The sequence below is a fragment of the Ascaphus truei genome, chromosome 2 (genome assembly GCF_040206685.1).
Source record: "Ascaphus truei isolate aAscTru1 chromosome 2, aAscTru1.hap1, whole genome shotgun sequence".
NCBI classification, from domain to species: Eukaryota; Metazoa; Chordata; class Amphibia; order Anura; family Ascaphidae; genus Ascaphus; species Ascaphus truei.
The window spans coordinates 312,803,392-312,827,179 of NC_134484.1; the positions used below are offsets into that span (position 1 = coordinate 312,803,392).

The 23,788-nt window shown below is 41.1% G+C and overlaps 1 protein-coding gene across 2 annotated transcripts in view; it reads left to right on the forward strand.

The window, feature by feature from the left end:
• VWC2 (von Willebrand factor C domain containing 2) overlaps window positions 1-23,788 on the forward strand; it is a 593,413-nt gene that overhangs the window by 349,667 nt on the left and 219,958 nt on the right. For both annotated transcript variants that reach the window (XM_075586461.1, XM_075586460.1), the window contains exon 3: window positions 5,244-5,373. In XM_075586461.1, the coding sequence (XP_075442576.1) occupies window positions 5,244-5,373 (130 nt within the window). The remainder of the gene's footprint in view (window positions 1-5,243; window positions 5,374-23,788) is intronic.

Genomic DNA, 23,788 nt, shown 5'->3' on the forward strand with positions numbered 1-23,788 from the left:
ACTACTGTTCTAACAGACGTTAGTAAGCAGCTCCTATTTGCAGGCCCAATGTTGAATTAATGAATAGGGCGCATAATTGCAGGCAAAGTGATTACAGGATTACAGCTATCAAGTAGGTTTTATCCCTTCACTAAATTAGCCATAGAACTCATTCTAGACATTTTTATATATGCTTTTAATAGGTAATTTACAAGGTGGGAAAAATGCTTGATTTGTTTGAACTGTAAGAAACCATAAGTGTTTTAGATCATTTACAAAAGAGAAGTTGGTGCCAGATCGGAATTAGCAAACTTTTTTTAATATAGGAGAAATGGGAAAAGTGACCTAACATGTAGACATACAGTAACTTTTCCCTACTGTAATTCCTGACAATCCCAAAACCAGTTATTGGGGTCAATAATTAAACTGAAGATTGAGGCATTATCACACTTTTAATTATTTAACCCTCTGTTAAGTCTATGGGCCCTATTAATTAAACAATGATCTTTGCAATGCAAAACCGTCCAGAAAAAGATTGAAATTTGACGAGATAAAAATCTGGGTTAATTAAAAATTGATCTGTATTTATTAGGGAATTATTCTTATTATGATTTATTTATAACGCACCAACATATTCCGTAGCACAGTACAATACAATTGTCGGACAAAAAACAAAGAAATAATAAAGATTAACATACATTGTTACAGTAGGTATGGAGGGTGCTGCCCCAAGGAGCTTACAAACTATATGAATGGGTAACTGGAAACATAGGGTACAGGGGAATAAGAAGGTTAGTGTGTAGAGGCAGCTGTAACATCAGGGAATTGCAGCAAACGGCTGCCATCCTTTGTCTGCTATCATAGGCTGCCGTATTTGCTGCAACTCGGTTGTTTTCCTCTCCAAGAGTCTGTGCTGGAGTGATATCAGCTGCACAGCAAACAGACACCCACAGAAGAGATGTGGGAGAGTTGGTGCTGATGAGCTCCAGTTCTGTGCAGTTGTGCCTGCCTTTTCCTCATGATGTTAACCCTGTCCATGCTGTCTTAGTGGACAGGAATAGGGCAGGGGAAGCATAGTGGGGAGACTCATTTGGGGGCTGCATTTGCTGCAACTCTGTTGTTATTATTATTAGTGAAGTACCAACCTATTCCATAGCATGGTACAATGGCGTACAGAGTTATGTATATTACAAAAACATGAACAGTTACATACAGGTGAAGACAAACATGCACAAACTAATATAAAGGTACTGAGGGCCCTGCTTGTGAGAGCTTACAATCTGAAGGGATTGAGGGATAATGTTGAAATAAGAAGGTAACGTGGCTGCTCATTGTAGGATAAGGTGTGTCTCAGGTAGAATGGCCCAGTCTGACAGCTGGGGGGTATGTTACATAAGGTGGAGATTGGTCTATGCACACAGCTGGTACCAATGAGGATGAAGGGGAGAGGGGCAGCACAGGAGAAGTCTTTTAGGAGGGAGTGAGATGAGGTAATAAGGTGGGAGGAATGGCGGATGTTGTAGGTAGAATGTAGGGGGAGTTTGGGTATGTATTTGTGGCGTAAGTCATTGCTAGGGTTTTAAATGTAATTCTAAAGGCTCTGGGAAGCCAGTGTGGGGATAGAGTATGCATAGTTGAGCAGTAGTAGTGGAGCGGTAATTGAGGTAGATTAGTGTAGCAGCAGCATTTTGGATGGATTGGAGTTAGAAGGGGTGGACAGGGGGAATGCCAATTAAGAGTACGTTGTAGTAATCAAGGTGGGGCATGAGTAATTATTTTAGTTGCATCATGAGTGAGAAAATGGCAATATTTTGAATGTGCAGGGCAGGACTTCTTGAGCGAATGAATGTGAGAAATGAAGGAGAACTCAGAGTCCAAGATGACCCCTAGACAATGGGCTTGAGGTGTTGATGAGATTGTGGTGTTTTGACAGTGAGGGAGAGCGTTGGTGTTGTGGTGGCAGTGGATGACGTAAAGAATATTAATTATGCCTTGGTCATGTTGAGCTTCAGGTATCAGTGAGACATTCAGGAGGAGATTTCAGAGAGGCAGTTCGAGACACAGGACAGGAGAGAGGCACAGAAGTCAGGGGACAAGAGATAGATTTGGGTGTCATCAGCATAAACATGATGCTGAAAGCCAAAGATTTGTATTAGTTCATCAAGGGAAGAGGTGTAGAGTGAGAAGAGCAAAGGGCCAATGACAGAGCCTTGCGGAACCCAACAGAAAGAGGGAGTAAAGAGGAGTAAAGAGGAGTCGACACCAGAGTAGGAAACACTAAAGTATCAGTTGGAAAGGTAAGATGTGAGCCAGGAGAAGGCTGCATCATGGAGGCCAATATTGAATGTTTAGGAGAAGGGGTGATTAACAGTCTCGAAGGCAGCAGAGAGATGTAGGAGAATTAGCATGGGAAAATTACCACGTGAGTATGTCATTGATCACTTTTGTTAATGTTGTCTTGATGCAGTGTAGAGGGCAGAAAGCAGATTGTAAAGAGTGAATCAGGGAGTTGGAGGAGAGAAGGTGAGTCAGGCAGTTGTACTGTATACACCAGTAGCAGAGATGCAGGGGGAGGTGCTGAAAAGAAAACTCCAGGTCTTTGGAGTTATATCTGTCTTTTTCTCATGCTACATATAGTTTTCATGAATTTGATACAATACTACAGTACTTGGAAAGTGACAGACATCTCACTTCCCTGAGACATGCAAATGTAGGTATTGTCCCTCTGTTCCTCTTTCCCTCTTCAGTAAAGCCTAAAATCACGTCTCTGTGATGCAAGATTTCTGACTTTAACTTTCCAGTGGATATGCAAACTGGAAGATTAATGAATTGCTAGTAAATATGGAACTATGGAACTGCAGAGGCACAATCCCATCGCATTAAAAAAAACCTGTTTCCGCAATGTTCGGGAATGTAGCAATGCTAGTGAATGCAACGAGATGCAATTTACTGTAAGTTTAATGCACAGGCCCCTACTGTAGGTATCAAGACAAGCTTGGAACAGAACTGGGGCAGAGAAGCACTTATGCACATCTTTGTGTTAATTGGCCAGAATACTTTGCTATAAATTGGCCTTGTCTTGTGCAGCAGTTTGCAATTTGGGGGTTGTGAATGGATGAGTTACTGTAACTGATGTGCTTCTTATGATGGAATGTATCATATGTTATGTGTTTTAATTAAATGTTATTACCTTTTATTTATGCCTAATATCATCTGTCTGAGGTGATGTAAATCTCTGTAGCAAACAATCCTGGTAGTTGTAAGAAATTTGTTTTACAAGTCTCTTGATTTGACAGTTGTGAACAGGCAATAAAACACTGTGTTAAAACAAATGTTTCTTTGTAGTGATATCAAATAACCTGATATATTGATGCTTAAGAGATGCATATTGAAAATGCTGCTCTTAGCCCAGATACACTATGCTTCGTTAAATCAGGGCAAAAAACATGACATTACCTAAAAAATTGGCATAATAGATTGAACTTGATGGACGTATGTCTTTTTTCAACCTCATCTAATATGTAACTACAGTATGAAACTATGTAAAACAGATGCAAAAAATGTCTGTGTGCAAATATTCTGCAGGTATATAGAGAAATAAAAAAAGAGCAAATATGTTGCAGAAAAACAGGAAAGGACATTTTTTTTCCTTTTGAGGTTAACGTATCCACAATACTAATTATATGCAAAAACAATGGCAGTTCTACATCTCATTTGCATAGGTTTAATATCACATTAGATTGTAAGCTCCTTGGAGCAGGGACTCCTCTTCCTTAATGTTACTTTTATGTCTAAAGCACTTATTCCCATGACCTGTTATTTATATTATTTGTTATTTATATGATATGTATTACTACTGTGAAGCGCTATGTACATTTATGGCGCTATATAAATAAAGACATATAATACAATATTATTGTAGCATAAAGTTGTGTTTTCTTTCAATAAATTGACGTTTTAGAATCACTCGCAACCAGGACCCTGAAATAGGGCTTTTGCCTATTTAGAGGAGACACATTTTGTAAATATACTAAAGAAAAATAGAAAGTTGCGCTAGAAAATACATTGTGTGAATGTGTGAAACAAGTGTGAAAGTTTGTCCTTAATGGACAGCAGTGTATAACACTAAAAAGTATTCAAACTTAATGTGGTGTAATTCAAAATATTAGCTTGGTATAATTAAAATTAATATAAAAAATAAGTAACATCAGCCATCCTACTAACGTCTACTTCATCAGGGTTTGATAATTGAGTACTTACCTGTTTTATTGTTAGTGCAATATGTACCTATATTGTATACAGTAGTGTACCTAGTTTTTTTGATAAAAAGCTTTCATACTATGAGGCGCTTTTCACTTCTTTTTCTCTTTGTTCACTGATTTTGTCGAGTACCCATTAACTTAAAGAGGTCTATGTATACTGTATGCTCAATTTGAACATGCAAATTATATTAAAATGATGTCATTTAGCATATTTCCCATATTTCCCAGGTATCCCAAGTGTGTTCACAGATATCTCACGATGTGTTGTATAGTGTAGGGGTGCTGAACTCCATTCTCATGATCCCCCCAACAGGTCAGTTTTTTTAAGCATATCCCAGCTTCAGCACTAGTGGTTCAGTCAAAAACTGAACTACTGATTGGGGTACCTGTGCTGAAACTGGGATATCCTCAACGCCTGACCTGTTGTCGTATCTTGAGGACTGGAGTTCAGCAATGCTGGTATAGAGAATTATTTAGGTAGATATATAAGTCTATAGGAAATTAGAAATTAGTCTGTTCCGCATCCCATCTTCCTTACAAACAAAAGGCCCTATTCAGTTTCTGGATAGGAGTAATGCAAATGTAACCAACATAATGTTACGTCCCTGCGTTATCTGACTTCAGTTGGTATGCAATGTTATGACACCTCATTTAGATGTCTTTAGCATTTCATTATCAGTACTGACCATACAAATGAATACTACTGGGTTTAATATTGTTATTCACATTAGTGGATAAGCGTTTCTATTAACATGATGTTAATATAGGTTAACGACACATTAAATAACCTATTGGAACTTAGTATATGTGGGGCTAGTATCAGTTGTGACTTAAGTGATACTGCTAATGATCATGACAGGGGGAGGGGCACATTTTTACTGCATTGAAAAAAGATCCACTTTAAGCATTCATACTAATGTTACTTTGAGGATGGGTGTATCTAGCATATGCAGACAAATATGTCACTTTTAAAGTTTAATAATTACATTGTTTATCTTTCAGGTTTCTCCTTGTGAGAAATGTCACTGCGAGTCCAACGGCGAAGTAATGTGCACTGTGTCAGCCTGTCCTCAGACGGAGTGTGTGGATCCTGTGTATGAGCCAGATCAGTGCTGTCCCATCTGCAAATATGGTAACTAAAATATCCCAGGATTATTATGAATTTAGTGAACATTCTACCAGTAGGTGACCGTACTGCCGATGATACCAGTTTAGGAATAAAAGTGTCCCACTCTGATAATACAAGATTGGAGACTGGTTTGGTGTACCACAAGAATTGTCATTTACATTGTTACTTTCTGAATATCAATTGAATTCACCATCAATTGGCTTTATATAGCGTAGTAGATTTATAACACTCTAAAACTATTAACAGTTTAAATGGGTTGTGGCTGGCCATGCGTGGTGTATATCCGATTAATACCTTTGCAAATTGTAATTATCAGAATTTAATTTTAGATAATATGTTAAAATATAATATTCCTTATGTATCATATGCTAAGGTACAGTATGATATTTAAGCTTGTGAGGATTTCAGCAATAATATTGTATATCTATAGAACACACTAAATGAATAAGATCTTAAGATCGTTTATAGTTTAAGCTTCCATCCTTTTCAGGGGTATATTAACATTTAGTGTACTGTATAGCTTAGTTAATATGCCGTAATCCATTGAGAACTATCCAGTACGCATCGAATAAGTATTAAAATGTGATATATCAAGATGGAATTAGTAAACATGTCATGCTCTTCCTTGTGTTGACTGTGCTAACAGGATTATGTGTTTGCAATTTAAAAGCAGCCTTTCATTTATTACCTACTAGCATGTCGGGTTTATAGCATTCAAGACAGACGCATTTCAGGAACTTCCAAATGAATAATTACATATGTTCTCTGTAATATGATTTATTTTGTAAGAATGCTCTATCTATCTATCTATCTATCTATCTATCTATCTATCTATCTATCTATCTATCTATCTATCTATCTATCTATCTATCTATCTATCTATCTATCCATCTATTATCTATCATCTATCATCTATCTATATACTGCATGAAAATTAAATGCAAAACAAACAATTATTACCGTATCTGTGTTACTGTGCAAGGGACACTCTTTGAAGTTTATGTTGAACAGATTTCTTTTCATTATTCTACCATGAATATTTCTAAAAAAAAAAAAAAAAGCAGTACATGCAATGTTGTATAAAGTAGAGCAATACAAATACATTTATTATATATTTGCTGGGATGCTTGAAGTTTTCATGAGATTTCTTATTTTATTTTTGCAAATCCCAATGACATTTTTTACTGTATTAAACAAAATGAGCAATTCCCTTTATTTTGTTGAACAGCTGCAAAATGTATGCAATATAAATAATGGAAGCTGTTGTTTTGTGACTAGTGGGCAAATTGAAGTTGAAGTTGAAGTGCAATAGCGCAAGCAAAACTGCAGATGTAGCTTACTAAATAAGGAATAAGCCCTTCCCCTCAGTACCCGACTAGCACCCTCTCTATCCACCTTTAAGACCCACCTTAATAGCACTGTGAACATTCTGAACACATGATACATAAAGCTTGGCCCCCTGCAGACGCACTTACCAGAACTCCCTCCTCCTGTCTCTGTACGTTCTCCCTACCTACAAATTAGATTGTAAGCTCCTCGGGGCAGGGACTCCTCTTCCTTAATGTTATGTTTGTCTAAAGCACTTATACCCATGATCTGTTATTTATATTATCTGTTATTTATTCGATTACCACATGTATTACTACTGTGAAGCGCTATGTACATTAATGGCGCTATATAAATAAAGACATACAATACAATACAAGGAAGTGGGTCTATTTTGATCTGGTTTTGACTGATTGGCTGGCAAAGCCGGCCAATTCAGTTGAACTGCAATTCTACTTGTTGCCAAGTAGAACAAAGAAAAACCAGTCAAATAAGGAAGTGGGAGAAGGTTGTAGAGCCGGTTGCCAGGTAAATACACACTTTTGTGCGTGGATATGACCCGTGTGACTTATGTTAATATATTAAAGTATTTTCAAAGAGTGCTATATAGAAGAGAAGAATGGACAGTAACATGTCAGGGAGATAAGATGCTAGAGAAAAATTTAAAACAAAAAACAGGTACATACATTTATTGAGAGGAGAAACAATAAGCGCAAATTAATTAATTAAAGCTTGTGCGAAGTGATAGTGAAAAGGTATGAGGTAGTTATGCTGCTCCCAATAAAGACAAAGTCCGTTTGTCTAAATAGTAACACAGAAACACAAAATATGGGGCGAAAAAACACAACCAAACTAAACAATATGGCAATGTACTACTGTAGGAACCTTTATACTGGAATGGATTACCCTTGAAATAAGGGGGAAAAAGGGAAAACACAATAGTCTGATACTGTAATGAATATATATATATATATATATATATATATATATATATATATATATATATATATATAAGAGAGAGAGAGAGAGAGAGAGAGAGAGAGAGAGAGAGAGAGAGAGAGAGAGAGAGAGAGAGAGAGAGAGAGAGAGAGAGAGAGAGAGAGAGAGAGAGAGAGAGAGAGAGAGAGAGAGAACTAGATGTGCACTCACAAACATTTGTTCTTGAAAGGAAGTATGATAATAACGTCTAGGATCTGGTTTGTGGACTCTCCTGGTCTCAGCTATAGTCCCAAAATGTAGCTTACTAAATAAGGGAGAAGAAGAAGTTGTAGAGCCTGCTACCAGGTAAATACAGATGCAGAGGCCATTATTCGAAGACTTCACGCATTGTATATCCCGAAATACCCATGTGATGGCGCGTGATTTCTTCCAACCTTACCGCCTTAAGACGTTTGTTGACTCGTGTTTTTATCGTGTGCAGAAAATGGCATTTAGTGTTGTCTGCAATGAGTTCATACTGTATAGTGTATAGTGTACAGTACATGGGAATACAACGTCTCTTCTTCAGAATGAAAAATATTTCTTCCACTCAGTATGTCTCATTGGAACCTTGTTGAAACGCATACAGAGGCGGCACATTTTATTTGAGTGCGGCTAGCTCCGCAAGCCTGGGGATGCCCCGGCATGCTAGCCGCACTCCCTCGGCGTGCCGCGCGTCATCGACGTGCGGTCACGCGTCATCGGGTGCCTGCGCCCCCTGCACGCGCGTCCAGGGCTCCCCGAGGGAGCCCTGGTGTCCCGCGATGTGGGGGACGGCGGCAGGGGGTTCCGGGGGACCCGGCGGACCCGGCAGCGGGAGGGAGAAAGCCCCGATCGGAGGGCGCTCCTCCGTGTCTTCGGCGCGCGCCCGGCACCCTCTGGCGCGCACCAGGTTACTGCTGCGGCCGAGAACGGGCAAATGCTCGAATAAACTCGGCCGCAGCAGTATGCGTGTCATCACATTTAGACGCATTCGTTTATGTCTTTGAACTACAGTACATATACAGGTATACCTCTTGATACTTCTTGATAAAGAATATCTTGTTCAAAACGCGTAACAGGCTATTTTTATGCTTTGGTACCTCCAATAAAAGTTTTTTTGTACCTTGGATCCACTCCTTTTAACAAAAGCTTTATTGGCCATTCCAAAGGGAAAAACTTTATTGATGCTCACACTATCACCTCTCTATGTAAAGTATCGTGACGTCAGTCACTCGGCAAATACTAACAGGGACACAAAACGACATACATAAAAAATCTGTGTATACACATACAAAAACAGAAATAATAAATCAAAATATATAAGAAAATGAAAAACGTGAAAAAAAAACATATTCAATAAACATACAAAAAACCATAATAATGTATCCCATGGGTTACTATGTATATGTCCTATACAGACCACATATAGGTCTGTAGAGACCTTAGTTGTATAGATAAACTAAACATTAGTAACCCAACCTTCAGATTAAACCTAGAATCCAACAAAAAAAAACATCCAATATTTAACCATCACATATATAGGATAAATTCAAGGGATGCATTATGTTATAAATTGCATCATTACTTGAAAAAAATGTATATATTGCAGGTATATTCTAAAGGATGTCTACATCAGATTTGAAATCCAACACACACAATTGATGTTCTCTTATTAACAAAAAGCAGGACATGATATTATGGGTATACAATATCAGATATAATCAATCGAGTGTATCCCACATAATAGATGGTGGTCAAACATGTTCCTTATAAGGCCACCATCTATAACATAAGAAACTCTGTAACCCTGTTTTAAAAAGATTAAACCAACCATATCAGAATTAGAATAACCATTCCATATGACGAAAACAGAGTACATCAAACTAGGGGGGGGAGAAAGTCATATTAAAATCATATTAAAATATTGGAGCAGGAGTAAAAGGAACAGAAGGAGGGCCACTGGATCATAAGAAATGTCCCAGGTCCCAATCCGTATTGAGGCTTTGGGGAACCATGGTTTTTAACATAAAGATCCAGTAGGCCTCCCTCTGATCCAGTCTCCTGATCCGATTGCCCCCTCTCGCATGTATGGGAATGTACTCCATTCCACAAACCTTCAAAAATCTACTGTCTCCTCTAGGACACTGGGTGCAGTGTAATGGAACCGGAAGTATAATATCTTTATTTTTAATGAGTCTAACATGTTCCATCACCCGTACCGTCAGGTTCCTTGTAGTCCTTCCTACGTACTGCTTGCCACAGCAGCAGGTAAGGAGGTTGATGACATAAGAGGAATTACAATTAATAAAGCTTTTTATATGAAAAACTTCCTTGGTAACTGTACTTAAAAAAGTCTTAGATGGAAGTATTAAATTACAGATTTTGCGACAGCCGCATCTATACGACCCCTTAGTTAGTTGCTTAACCTTATTAGTACCTGATACAAAAACTGAGTGATAGGGTGCTGAGATGGTCTTAGCCTTTCCGAATGCAACTTTGGGGGTTGGTGGTAAGTCCTGCCCTAGAATGGGATCCAGGTGCAAGATGTTCCAATGTTTCTCTAGAATCAATCTGATGTCTTGTGCCTGTGAACTAAATGTGGTAATGAACAATGGGCTCACCAACTTAGAGGTCTTTTTTGGTTTCCTATAAAGTAATTGATTCCTGTCCATTTCTTCCACCTCCCTCCAAGCTTGAATCAGATCTAAAGGTTTATACCCCCTTGCAATGAACCTTTTGTGCAGATCATCTGACAGTCTATGGACGTCCTCATCCTTAGAGCAGTTACGCTTAATCCTCATAAACTGCCCTTTTGGGATTCCCTTAATGAGGGACCTGGGGTGGCAGCTGTCCGCTCTCAAATAAGTATTACGTGAGTTCTCTTTACGGAAAATATCCATGTTAATATTTAAAGAGAGATCCACGTAAAGTAATAAATCCAAATATTGTAAGTGGTGATAATCTTAAGTGAAAGTGAATTTAAGACAATAATCATTGGTGTTAAGTGACTCTGTTAACAATAAAGTGTTGTGACATCACCTTCTCAAATGAAAATAAAGTCGTCAATAAAACAACGATAAAAAATAATGTGATCCCTAAAGATATTCCTATCTGCAAACACGTGGAATGACTCCGACCATCCCATGAACAAGTTTGCATAAGATGGGGCAAAGCTGGTACCCATAGCCGTTCCACGGGTCTGGAGATTGTGAACATCATCAAACAAAAAGTAATTATGTGTCAATAAAAAGTGAATTGAATCTAAAATAAAAGCTACCTGTGATTGTGATAAATCAGATAGTTCCAAAAAGTGTTGTGACGCTGCCATCCCCAGGTGATGCACAATAAGCGTATAAAGGGATGTGATGTCCATAGACAGGCAAATGTAATCTGATTTCCATGATATATCCTTAACCTGATTGATCAAGTCTGCACTATCCAAAACATTGGATGGAAGGGACCTCGCAAGGGGCTGTAAGTAACGGTCCACGTACCTTGACCGACCATCTCCCATAGATCCAATGCTAGAGACAATAAGTCTCCCAGGAGGGGAGACAAATGTCTTGTGGATCTTTGGGAGATGGTGGAACAAGGCCGTGGCCAGAAAGGGATTATAAAGAAAGTCCATCTCATTAGCATCCAAAACACCCAGTATGCTCCTTTCCTCAAGTAGTGCTCTCAAATCAGACATGTAAGAAAGGGTGGGGTCAGAGGGAAGTACAGCATAGGAGCGAGTATCCCCAAGTTGGTGTATTGCTTCCTTGTGATAGTCACTCCTATGCTGCACCACCACCGCCCCACCCTTATCTGCATTCTTAATTACCAGTTGTTGGTTAGCTTTTAGCGTATTCAAGGCTTTAACTTCTCCCACAGTTAGATTTTTGCTTTGGCGATTGCTAAATTTTGCATTAAAAGTGTACCCCGTGGCAAGAATTGAAATGTCTCTTTCTATCATTTTTTCAAAGGTAGCAATTGCATTACCCTTAGCAAAAGTGGGATAAAAATTAGATTTCCTCTTAAACCCAGAAGCTTTTCTACCAAGGAAGTTCTGGGGGTTAATTTGGGAGTTATGTTAATATATTAAAGTATTTTCAGAGTGTCCTATATAGAAGAGAAAAACGGACAGTAGCATGTCAGGGAGATAAGATGTTGTAGAAAAAATAAAAACATAAAACAGGTACATACATTTATTAAATTACTTAACTTAATTAAATTAATGTTAATTATTTAACTTTGAAAACTTTAAACAGTCCACGCTGCTTGTGTATCTTTTTTTAATTAAGTGAAATAGGGGATCCCTTTGAGATGTTCAACTGTCCCCTGGTCTCCAGAAACGTCTAAGTTGCCCCAATTCCATCAGACAAGTATATTTGTCCAATGTGCATAATATGGCCACTGGGGTCAGCCTTGATTCGGTAGATCCACAATACCTTCTCTCGGCTAACTATTGGTGGTCCCTGTACTTGTGCAAAAAATAGAAATATCCAAACATGGGGAAGATTGCTGCTTTAACTGGAACAGAAATATTTTTGTGTTTACATATGTATAAAATGAACATACATTACCATTGTCCAGTTATCCAGGTACTGTAAGTTAATTGAATTGGTGAATGTTCATTGGACGAGTACTGGATTAAGGGATTTAGTAGAGGTGGTAAAAGCTAAAACAGGAAATGAAAAGTACTAAAGATAATTTCAAGGGTTTCCTAAATAATGGGAAACGGAAAGATTACCTGGGTAAAGGGTTGAATGTCTCTATTTTTTGAGTTTGGGGGTTATTATGAATGTTTCTATACAATGTTAAAAAAAACAGGTTATATGTTCTAGAAGTGCATTTAAAGCATTAAAGACAGAATATTGAACTGTAAATGACATTGTTTCACCACAGCCCATTTTCAACTCCAAACTTAGAGCATAATGAATCCACACCAATTTTAAATGACATCATGAGTCTTAATAAGTGTAAATAACATGCGAAATGCAAGTACAGCAGGGTCCCTGGTATACGGCGGGATCCGTTCCAGAGCCTTGCCGTATAGTGAAAATTTTGGCAATTTTCAGTGCTGCGCATGCGCAAACCGGCATTTTCGCCATTATGCGCATGTGCAACCTGCGGTCTGTGCAAGCACGCCGGGCGCACCCGCCCGTTCTGCGCATGCGCGATTTCAAATTCAACTGGCGGCCCCTTTCTCGGTGCCGCCATATCAGCGGATCGCCGAAAAGCGGAGCACCGAGAAGCGGGGCCCTACTGTATATTCAAATCTTAATAAATTATTTTTTGAAGATGTTAGGGATAAAATGAACACACTGGGTTTTTTTTTTTTTAGCATTTCTAGCTTCTGTCTGCACTCCACGAAAGGAAAGCAGGCTTAAGATAATTTAGACTTCAGTTAGTTGTGTAAAATGAAGAACATCTTGAAGATCCTGCACATTTGGGGAATTAATTAAATATTCAGCTTCTCAGTTTCAAAGAAGGGCTCTGTCTGCTTTGATGTTCTCTATAACTGCATCCTTCAATTGTTTGACTTTGTAAAGACAAAAAGTTTTCAGCTTGATTACTAAATGTACATTTTTAGAACGGTAACTACTTTCTAATATCTCTTTCACTGCTAGAAGGACCTGTGATAGTGCATTGCAGACTCCAATGATGGTATTAGGTGTTTACATGGCAATTTACTACAGTGCATGCATAGGAGGATAATAAATCATACATTTGTCACGTATGGCACACCAGCGAGCACGACTTGTATACAGTATGTGACAAGGGTTAATCCACACAGATATCTAGCTGATACATTGTTCAATTCGCAAGGTCCTCCAAATGAATAACATCTCCCCACAATCTGTCACATTTGGCACACTCTGGCACACCTATGAGCATGTGACTTACAGTATGTGACAAGGGTTAATACACACAGCTAAGTAGCTAGCTCATCTTTCACCTATGCAAGGTATCTCAAATGAGTAATATTCTACCCTCAATCCATCACAATATATATCTTAACTCTGCTTCTACCAACAAAGGTGTTGTTAAAATGTACTTACAGTGCCTTAAGTCTCTGTTTAGTACGAAAACTATGCACTTAACACACAACTTGTTTTTAAATGTATTGCCAAATAAAAAAAAGCCTAGCACTGTATAGCAGGTATGTCATCTGTGCCTGTCCTTCCGTGCTCTGTCTAAATCCTGATAGCTGCAGGCATGACAGTGTTAATCTGTGGGCTATTGACCCCCCTTGTGCTTCTCTTGGGAGTAACTAGAGGAGGGTGGTGACTCTTGGCAAGAGAGAGAGCCTATCATGATAGGTCTGGTGTCATGAGCCCGCCCCTTCTAGAAAGCTCTTAGCCGAATCCAACAAAACATACTGTGTCTTTTGGAGCCCTGCTTTCAAGCTAGCAGGACATGCTCCAGAGCTGTAAGCCCCTCCCCATTGCGAGGGCAGGCATGCTCAGCTCAGGTTAGGTCTGAGTAACATCATGGACCTGAACCCCAGAATACCAGGGGGGGGTGTACCACTCAGAAGCTGTTATCTGTTGCTGTACTGGGTTACTGTGTGATGAGCTGCAGTGGATACAATAAAGAATATCCTTTGACATACACCTGCCTGGATGTCTTCAGTGTGGAAGAAAGGAGGTATGTGTGTGTGTGTTCCATAGGGAGTCCCCTGATTTTATTCAGGACCCATGGGACAGGATGCACTGACAACAGTTCTAAGACCATCCTAAAGCCTGTCCTGTCTCCATAACACCGCAGACAAACCTCAGAGCTCCTGATCCTCACAGGTACACATCATATATACTTGTTGTGACTTAGAGGTTCCCTTACTGCACCGACACACTTTATTCGAGCAAATACCCAGTATGTACCTGGCAGATACCTGGAATGCGCCGCTCCTCACCTCTGACAAGCCCCGTTGCGTTTGCCTTCCCAGCCTGGGTTCATGCCTGGCTGACGGGCGGCTGATCTGTTAAATGATAATGATTAGGATTTAATAGGCTGCAATGCTTCGCGTGTCTACCAGATGGCATACATTCATGAATTGTAATGCAGTATATATATATATACTGTGCAGTATTGCAGCCAGCGGGAATAAAATGCTTCAATCCCTGCTTGGAAAATACCTCAATGCACTCGGGCAGAAAACAGTCACAAACCTCAATACACCCGGGTATATCCGAATTCGTGGGACTAGCCGAGCTCGAATAAAGTGTGTCGCCAGTGTAGGCCTCGGGCATGGTCAGCGCTTACGCGCTGAGCCATGCTGAGGCGCGCTTGCACTTACCTGTGAGCCCCTACAGCCGCAATGAGAGCGGCTTTAGTAGGGGCTCGCCTACGCTTCCGCAAGCGCGTGGAAGCGTAGGTCTTAGGTAATTTTGTAAATTACGCGCTTGCCGGAGCGCAGGGCCGGTCACGTGAGCGGTTCGCCCAATGAGGGCGAACCAGCTCTGTGACGTCACTGGCCCACCCCCGACACGCCCCCTGACTGCGCGCTGTCTAAGGCCAGGGAAAGCACCCGCTTTCCTTGAGCCTCAGCGTGCCTCAGCACGCCCGCCGGAACCCTCGACGAGTGGTGGAGCAAGTGCTACAGCTGTATAACAATTCTACATAATGTTGAAAGCATAGCAACATATCACATATTTAAAGAGAACTGTTTAGAAAACCAGACAATGGTTTTGAAGGGCATGTGGGGTTGAACAGTGGTACCAAATGGGGTTGACCAGTGGTACCAAATAAGCAGTTTTATAGAAAAGGTACATTTTTTGACACTTGGCCCATTTTAGGGCCGCATTTTCCAGGCAGCATTACAAATGTAAAAGTAAAGCTCAGCAGTTATTAGATTTAATTAGATTTGTACAGAATCCAACGGCATAACAGCTAACCAAATGGTAACATGCAACAGAGTCGCAGAGATAAGAGAGCCCCCTTTTATTGAACTAATATAATTGAATACAGTATGTAAGTGAATAAATACTGTTTTTTTATGGTGATAAAATAGTTTATAGTGAGAGCTCTTTTGATATCTTTCTCATTCTTTTGCAAGATTTGGCCACTTTTTATGGTTCCTGTTTAAAATGAAACATAAACTCCTTATTGTATTACAACCGATGATGTATTCTATGTAATAAGGTTGAAGGCACCTCTATAATTCCATATGTTTCATTTATTAGGAAAAAGCTGTTAATGCTACCCATGTTCCACATAAAATTAGAACTATACAGTACTATAGTTTCCTTTTTAAATATGTGTGCACTGGGAAAGTAATTATTAAGGCATTTTCAGACACCATGTAAGTCAAATCCAATACAAATGCAATGTGAACTCCTAGGTAAAAGTACCTAAATGACCTTTAAATTCAATATGCTATGAAGCCATTAGGAACTCATTACTGTAATACAGCAATGAGCCCATATGTTAGAAAGGGGCATGATGTCTTGCTTTGAGGTTATAACAACATTTCAGTATATTGAATATAGGCCTAAGGTTTATAATTTCACAATTATATAATCCCAGATGCAGAATGGAGAGTAAACGTAACGTACAGAATATAAATCAAACACCACTGCAAACAATAATGTTAGTTTTATTGAATCACACAATTCTGCTTTCAAAATGTCTTCCATTACATTCATTATATTAAAATTGAGCGCAAATAACTTTTTGAAGAAAAATGTGTCTGACTGCCATTTTTGCATATTTACATGTTCTATTTTAATAGCATCCAACTTTTACCAGAGCGGCGAGACAATGCTTGTGTTTGCACAGCTCAGGGGAGTTGGGCTACATCTATGTTCATGTTATTTAAATTAAAAAATTATGATCAAAAAAATGTGGTAAATTCTTACTCTTAATCCTACTGGAACTTACTGGGTGTTGTAGACACAATGGTAGAAGACAGTTCAGATGGTGAAGTATGTGTGTATAGCACCCTTGCTAAGTTTAGAAAATCCCTGCATGTCAGCCCTGGTACAGTAGCTGCAGGCAGTGTAGGGGTTAAATTCTCACCAGACTTCGTACATGTGAGTTAGTCACACTGTTGTGTCTAATATGTTGCCCTTTCTAAAGGTTAGGTTAGTCACCTTTAGTTCTGGAATTTGCCAGAAGGTCACATGTACATGGTGTGACTCTTCTGCAACATGTATTCTGCCCAGTAACTGAGAGTGAGGTTATAACCTAAACCTACCAAGATTCTAAAAGGGGTCTACCGTACATGTGCTTTTCCCTTCAAATCTCTTTGTGTCCAGGAGGGAATCTCACATGTACAATATATAGTGTAGCCCCGGTCTTATTTTGCCTCCAGAGACCCCCTCTGTAGCGTGCCGAGCGATCGCGGGTGCCGCCGGAGGCAGCGACGGACCCGCTGGCACGCCGAGAAGGTGGGGGCCGGAGCAGGGAGCGCTCCGAGGCTCTGAGGCACACCCGGCTAGCGGGGGCCACCATTGTGTCTGCTCGCGGTTGCGCAGTGTAGTCGCGCACGCGCTGTACAGTGCCAGGAGTGCCGGCAGCAATGTTAAGGTTCACGTGAGGTCGCACATGCGTAGAACCACCGCGGTAGCCATTACAGTATCGCGCAGGTGCACTAAGGGTAGCGAATGCGGTCCCAATGCTAAAGAGGTCCTGAGTGGACTACAATTCCCAGCAGCCTCTGGGGATTGCCCTTTCACCCACATCACGTGCAGCCAGCCAGCAAATAGGGTTTTGCAGCTTCTCCTGTGGAGGAAGGCTACAATGTTGCGGGGACCACGTTTGGCAGTTGAAGCTGGGAGCAGGAAGGGTGTAGGGAGCAAGTGGCTCCTACACCAGGTAAGGTAGTTCCCCAGATCCCAGGCAGGCCCCAATCCCCACCAGGGTAGTGGGTAGGTACTGATGGACGGCCCCTAGGTTACTTGTCAGTGTCACGGCTGGCAGTGCTGTGAGCGCTGACAAGTAAGTACGGTGTATGTGCAGTGCGGTTGCTGCAGGTATGGTGTGAGTGCAGTGCGGTTGCTGCAGGTACCGGTTGAGTGCAGTGCGGTTGCTGCAGGTATGGTGTGAGTGCAGTGTGTTTGCTGCATGTTTAGGTTGAGTAGTTCCTTTGGGAGGGTTCAGAAAAAGGGCTACAATACTTAAGTATTCTCCCTGTTTATTGTTTTCCTAGTTAGGGAAGTGCCCTACAGTATAAGCTAGATAACTCTTAAGGCAAGGGCTTGACAGTCAGGCTCTCATAAGGAGAGGCCTGTATCCAGCTTAAGAACATCTTAACAGTCATGTAGTTTCCATCTGCAGGACTAGAAGGAGACCTGGGTGGATTGCAAGTGATTTCCAGTTAATGGTCTGGATCTGTATCTTTGCAGGGCAAAAGGCTCTTTAATGAGATGAGCCGTTAACAGTCTCATGGTGAGAGGGAAGGGAAGGTATTGCACTGTAACTGCTGAAAGCCTGTTCTGATCACAAGATTTGTGCATCCACAAGATTGGATATGCAGTGGAAGAGGTGGCCTCTTTATTCTCCTCACACAAGCCAGCACGGATCCAACTACCCTCGGATCCACAGATAGATATAAAATTGCGCACTAAAAATTGAGAGTAATGAATCAATATTAATAAATGTGAAAAGTGTGAAAACATAAGGTCACAACTATAAAAAAGAATACATGACCTTAGTAACGGAAATATAAACTGAGTTGGCTGCTGATCAAATGGGATGGCTCAGCATCACAGGAACTAAAACAGAAAAAAACAAGAAAAGCGCACAACTCCTAGTATAGTAAATAATGTAATATTTAGGGGGGAAAAGTGAAGATAAGTATCGCACGTTCAGGACAGATAATATTTAAAAGCATGTCATGCATAAACCAGCATGACACCATAGACAGGCAAAGCAGCCCCACAGATGGACACCGGAGTATGCTGCTGGCTCAGATGTGGATCAGTCTTTTACTCCATATGTTGTGCAGACAAAGTCCAGGCTCTGGAAAAGCAGGAGAAGAGGATCAAAGTGTCCAGATGATCACGGGAGTAGTAAAAGCCAATGGTGAAGGCTCGCACAGCAATATAAACACCTGTAACACAGCGGGTGAGACACTGATCACCTGTACACGGTTCGTGCTGTGGAGTGAATGGCGGCTCAAATCCAGACCTGCACAGGTGAATAGCTTGTTGCTTTTTACTGCAGTTGTGATGTCAGATGACAAAATAATCCCAATAGCACAGTTACCGTTTAAATGACACAGGAAAATCCTTCTATGCTGGCTAGTAGCAGAGCTTACCGTATAATCAGCATGGCATCTCAAAGCATTGCCCTCTGCTTATACGGTAAGCCAGGAGTGCACAAACTGGGGGGCAAGCCCCCCCAGGGGGCGTAGGATTTTCTAGGGGGGACGCGATGGTTGCAGAGGCCCTGCACTCTTCTTTGTCATTTATTTTTTTTGTATTGTCATTTTGTAATTCAGTAAATAATTACAATTAAACATCCATACATACCCGTTAAAATCCAGAGTGCACTTTAGCTTACTGTATAAGATGTACATGAACCAAATTACATCTTGCAGTATATAACATCTTATAGATCATTAGTATAAAAGGCTGTAATCATAAGAAATGGTTAGACCCTTTCTAACATTCAGGGGCTTTTTCACAGTCATGGTAGCAGTACTATAGTTAGTATACAGTATATGCTAAACCAGTTCACTTCAGTAACTAGAAGCATTATTTATTTAAAAAAAAAAAAGAAAAAAGTCACTTCTGTCTGGGAAAAACATCAAGCAGGATTGTCATGGGAGAGGGGGTTTGGCCCGGTATTAAAGGGGTTAAACCCCATTTGGCCACCCCTTGCTCTCACCTGGGAGGTGAGGGGTTAACTGGAATGATGTCCAGTACTGTAGTTATGCCCCTGCTTCAGCACCAACTGTGTATCCCCCTGTGAATATGTATTGTTCCCATTCCAGTGTCTGCACCAACACATACACTGGGATCTATGCGGGAGGGAAAGGGTTAATGTTAATTCTGTGTTTATGGCCCTTTGTCCCTTTTCCCGCCTTTGCAGGCTCCATTTTGCAGTCCCTCCATAGGTCGCCATTACAGCCCATGTAACCCTATGGAGATTCCGGCGATTTGGGCCTGATATCGTAGAAGACCTGCAGGTGGTGCTCGAGAGGAGGAGCGGCGGTCCCCCATTGAAAGTGAATGGAGTAATGCAGTTCAATGGGGATTCCTGGAAGCCGACCTCCGGAGACGAGCGGGCAGCCAGCCAGACCGCAAAACCGCAAGAGCGGAAAATATTGTCACAAAAGAGCCAGGAGGGTCCTACCATTGACCGTAATGGCGGAGAAAGCCGCGTCGCTTTCAAACACTAAGTGTGAAACAGGGTAAACTGGAAACCCATAACTCTGGTACCGTGGGGACCAGAGGGTTGGATTTGGCAAGGATGTAGACACTGCTCCGGCATGACTACATGGCAATTTCCAGCCCTCTTCCCTCAACCGGACGGAGTAGGGTTAGCTGATATAAAGTGTGTGTTTCCCATTGACTTCTATGGTAGCGGAGGTCTGTAGAAGGGAGAAAGGGGGTGGCCTGGTATTAAAGGGGTTGCACCCCATTTGGCCATCCCCCGACCTCACCAAGGAGACAAGGGGTTAACTGGGCTGTGGTCCAGAAATGTGATTTAACCCTTGTTATAACATGAACATGTATATTCCCCTGTCCCCATGCTTTATTGTGATATCTGGTTATATCGGTGTCTGCATCACACATACACTGGGATCCATCCGGGAGTGCAAGGGTTAATAGTTCTTTAGTGATTATAGCCCTTTGTGTAATTTTCCCGCCTTTTCAGGCACCATTTTGCAGAGTCCCATAGGCCGCCATTAGAACTCCATGCATTTCAATGGCAGATCTTGCTGTTTTGGACCTGTTTCCCTCGAAGACCAGCAGATGAGGAGCGGCGGTTTCCCATTGTAAGTCAATGGGCTCATTGACTTCAATGGAGATTCCTCAACGGCGCTTTCCAGGAACAAGTTGGCTGCCGTCCAAACCGCAAAACCGCAAAGCGGATACTTTTTCTAAAAAAGAGCTTTGATCACTGTTAGTCAGGTTCAACGTTAAGTGGCGTGGGAATCTAAAGTTCCAGGGCCCCAGAAATAAAATTCTTTTTGCCCCTAGTCCCTAGACCTCCCCCCACTCGACCACCACCGGGTCCCCGTATCCTGGACCCCCGAGAAGTGTCATGCCGAGAGAGCGGGTCGTGCCATAGGTTCCAATGGCGGCGGCAGAAACAGCTCAGGAATTCGGCTAAGTGTAAAAAGCTAAAAACCATGAATCCATACCTCCGGTTCCGGAGGGTCCTGAGGGCCAGGGTTTGGGGTATCTGTAGGCACTGCTCCGGCATGGCTGCAGAACCATCCTTGACTCTCTTGGACCAACCCGACGGAGTATGGACCCCCTTGAAAGTTCGGGAAATCTCCCATAGACTACAATGGCGGCCAATTTCCATTGACCGGCTATGGCGGAGAAACCCCATAGACTTCAACGGCGGCGATGCCCCGTTGAAAGTCTATGGCGGCAGATTCCCATAGCTGCCAACGGCGGCGGTTTGCCATTGAAAGTCTATGGTGGCGGAGCCCTTTGTTTTCAATGGGGATTAAGTGAAAAAACGTGATTTAATTTACAGCGGAGATTTTTGTATTAAAATAGGAAACGGTTTAAGTTGTATTTGTGTTACTCCGGTTCCGAAGGTCCTAGCGGGCTGAAACTCCGACCATATGGTGTCCCAGTTCCGGCATTAAGATCTGGGTAGTTTGGACCCGCTAGACCCAACGGAACCAGATATTTTAATATGTCTGTATTTTACTTATAACACTGTATCCCAAGGCAGGGATAAAACCCATAGGAAATTCCTTTGCATACAAGGAAGCATATGGTCAGAGAGGCGACCCAATGTCTAGGACTTATGTGTTGTTCAAAGGAGTTTGTCACCCTCACTGTTTACCTGAGGGCGGAGACGAATCAAACCAGAGCAGTCTGTGAGTGTCACATTTAACACCTTCCAACAAAGAGTATCCTGCCAGAAATTCCATTTGGTAGACTGGCTGGCATTCTTGATGTAAATGTGGGGCTACAGAAATGAGACCCCAGGGTCCTAGTGCACATGAGCTAACTAGCAGGGGGACATGGATTAAAATGTGTTCCCACGTTAAAGATTGGATACAAGTAATTGTTGTCCAATCACCTGTAGTGAATGTTAAGGATCGGGTCACAAAAGACATAAACTGTGGTCAACCCTATATCCTTTGTCTTCTATACCATCTGAATTGTTACCTGATTGCTGGAGAATTGCTACATCATACTTCTCATTCCCCACCCCCAAGTAAGTGTACTTCTTGCCTGTTACTGTACTATATTGTGTGTTCACCTATTTAAGGAATAAATATACTTTATTATATCTAAGCCTCGTTCAGTTCAACCCAGTTATTTGGTGTATTATTATAGCCTGTCACAAAGCTCCCATCGCAAGGGTCCCATTGAATCTATGGCTGCGCCGGCCCTATTGATTCTAATGGAAGAAAGCCGCTTGGCTTTGAAACGGCTAAGTCCAAATGTGTATAAAGTGTAAACCTATTTCTCTGGTTCTGTGAGTATCAGAGGGCTGGGATTTTGGTCGCATGTAGTCACTGCTCCGGCATGACTGCATGGCCATTTCCAGCCCTCTCCAATCAACCAAACGGAGTATGGGCAAATGTGAAATTTGTGATTTCCCCATTGACTTCAATGGCGGAGTTGCTCCTTTGAAAGCCTATAGCGGTGGAGCCCATTGATTTCAATGGAAGAGTGAAATGCAGTGATTTCTTTTAGCTTATAGTGGAGAATCCTGCATTAAAGTTAATAGGGGATTTTAACTTTTTTTTTGTATCTACGGTTCTGGGGGTCGTGGAAGGCTGATATTTGGCCACTATGGCAAAGGTCCTCCGGCATGAGGACCTGGCAAATTTTAGCCCTCTCAGACCCACAGAATGGATTATTTTAATATGTGTTGATATTAAAGAATGTACTGTTTTGCAAGGTTGGTATAAAAGCCCGGGAAAGTTACTGGCTCTGCTTTATGTTAATGTTCAGGAGGGCAACCCTTTGTCTACAACAGCCCCCCTGATCAAAGACTTGACCACTCTGATTGTGTACAATAGGGCGGAGAAACGCAGAGCCTGAGTGGTCTGTAAGTGCAATAATTCACACTTACAGACAAAAGGGTTTCCTGACCAGATACAAGTCTGGTAGACTTTTAGGCACCCAATGTTAGGGTATGGGGCTGAAACTCCATATAATCGAGTGTAAGCCCTATACCCAGTGTCTTTCGTGATCTCTTCATTTGTATCCTGTATTGCTGAATGAATTGCCAATCCTGTACCTGATTGCTTCATTGTCCAACCCCTAAGTAAGTGTTATATTTTGTCTGTTATTTGTACCATCTTGTGTGTTCACCTTCTTTAAGGAATAAACTATATTTATTATATCTAAGTCGTGTTCAATTCAACCCAGATATTTTGTGTATATTATAACCTATGACTAGCTACTGTGACAAGGATTTATTAGGTAAACCTTTTATATTCTTTTATCATTATTTAAGATAATTCTGCTCATTTGCATTCAGACAGAAAGCCATTAGTTGTTGTTTTAAATGCATGTATTATACAACTATACTATCATCTTGCAATAAATAAAATAATGTATCTAATATGTTGACTTTGTAAAGTCTAGGTGCATTATGTCTTTTGGAAGTGTAAGAATTAAATAAAAAAATGACAAGTACTGTATGTTGTTATTCATTTAATAAAGTAGACTATTAGCATAGGATTCTGTTCTGCGAGTAAGGAGAAGGCTGTCATCCATTATGAGAGCTGTTTATGCGATACCTACCAGAGAAGTGGTAATGTGACATGTACTGTATCAATAAGATCCATTTCTTACTACATCCCAATCTTTTAGTTAGGTAACACTTTACTAATAAAATGCAGACACTGAAAGAGAGGAAGAAACATAGTATATGTTTAATAATGCAGAAGGGAAAAAATAAAAGCCCACTGAAACCTCATTATTTTATATAACAAAATGAAAGCATACAAACTCACCTTTATAAATAGGTACACCAAAAAGACTGACTTTGA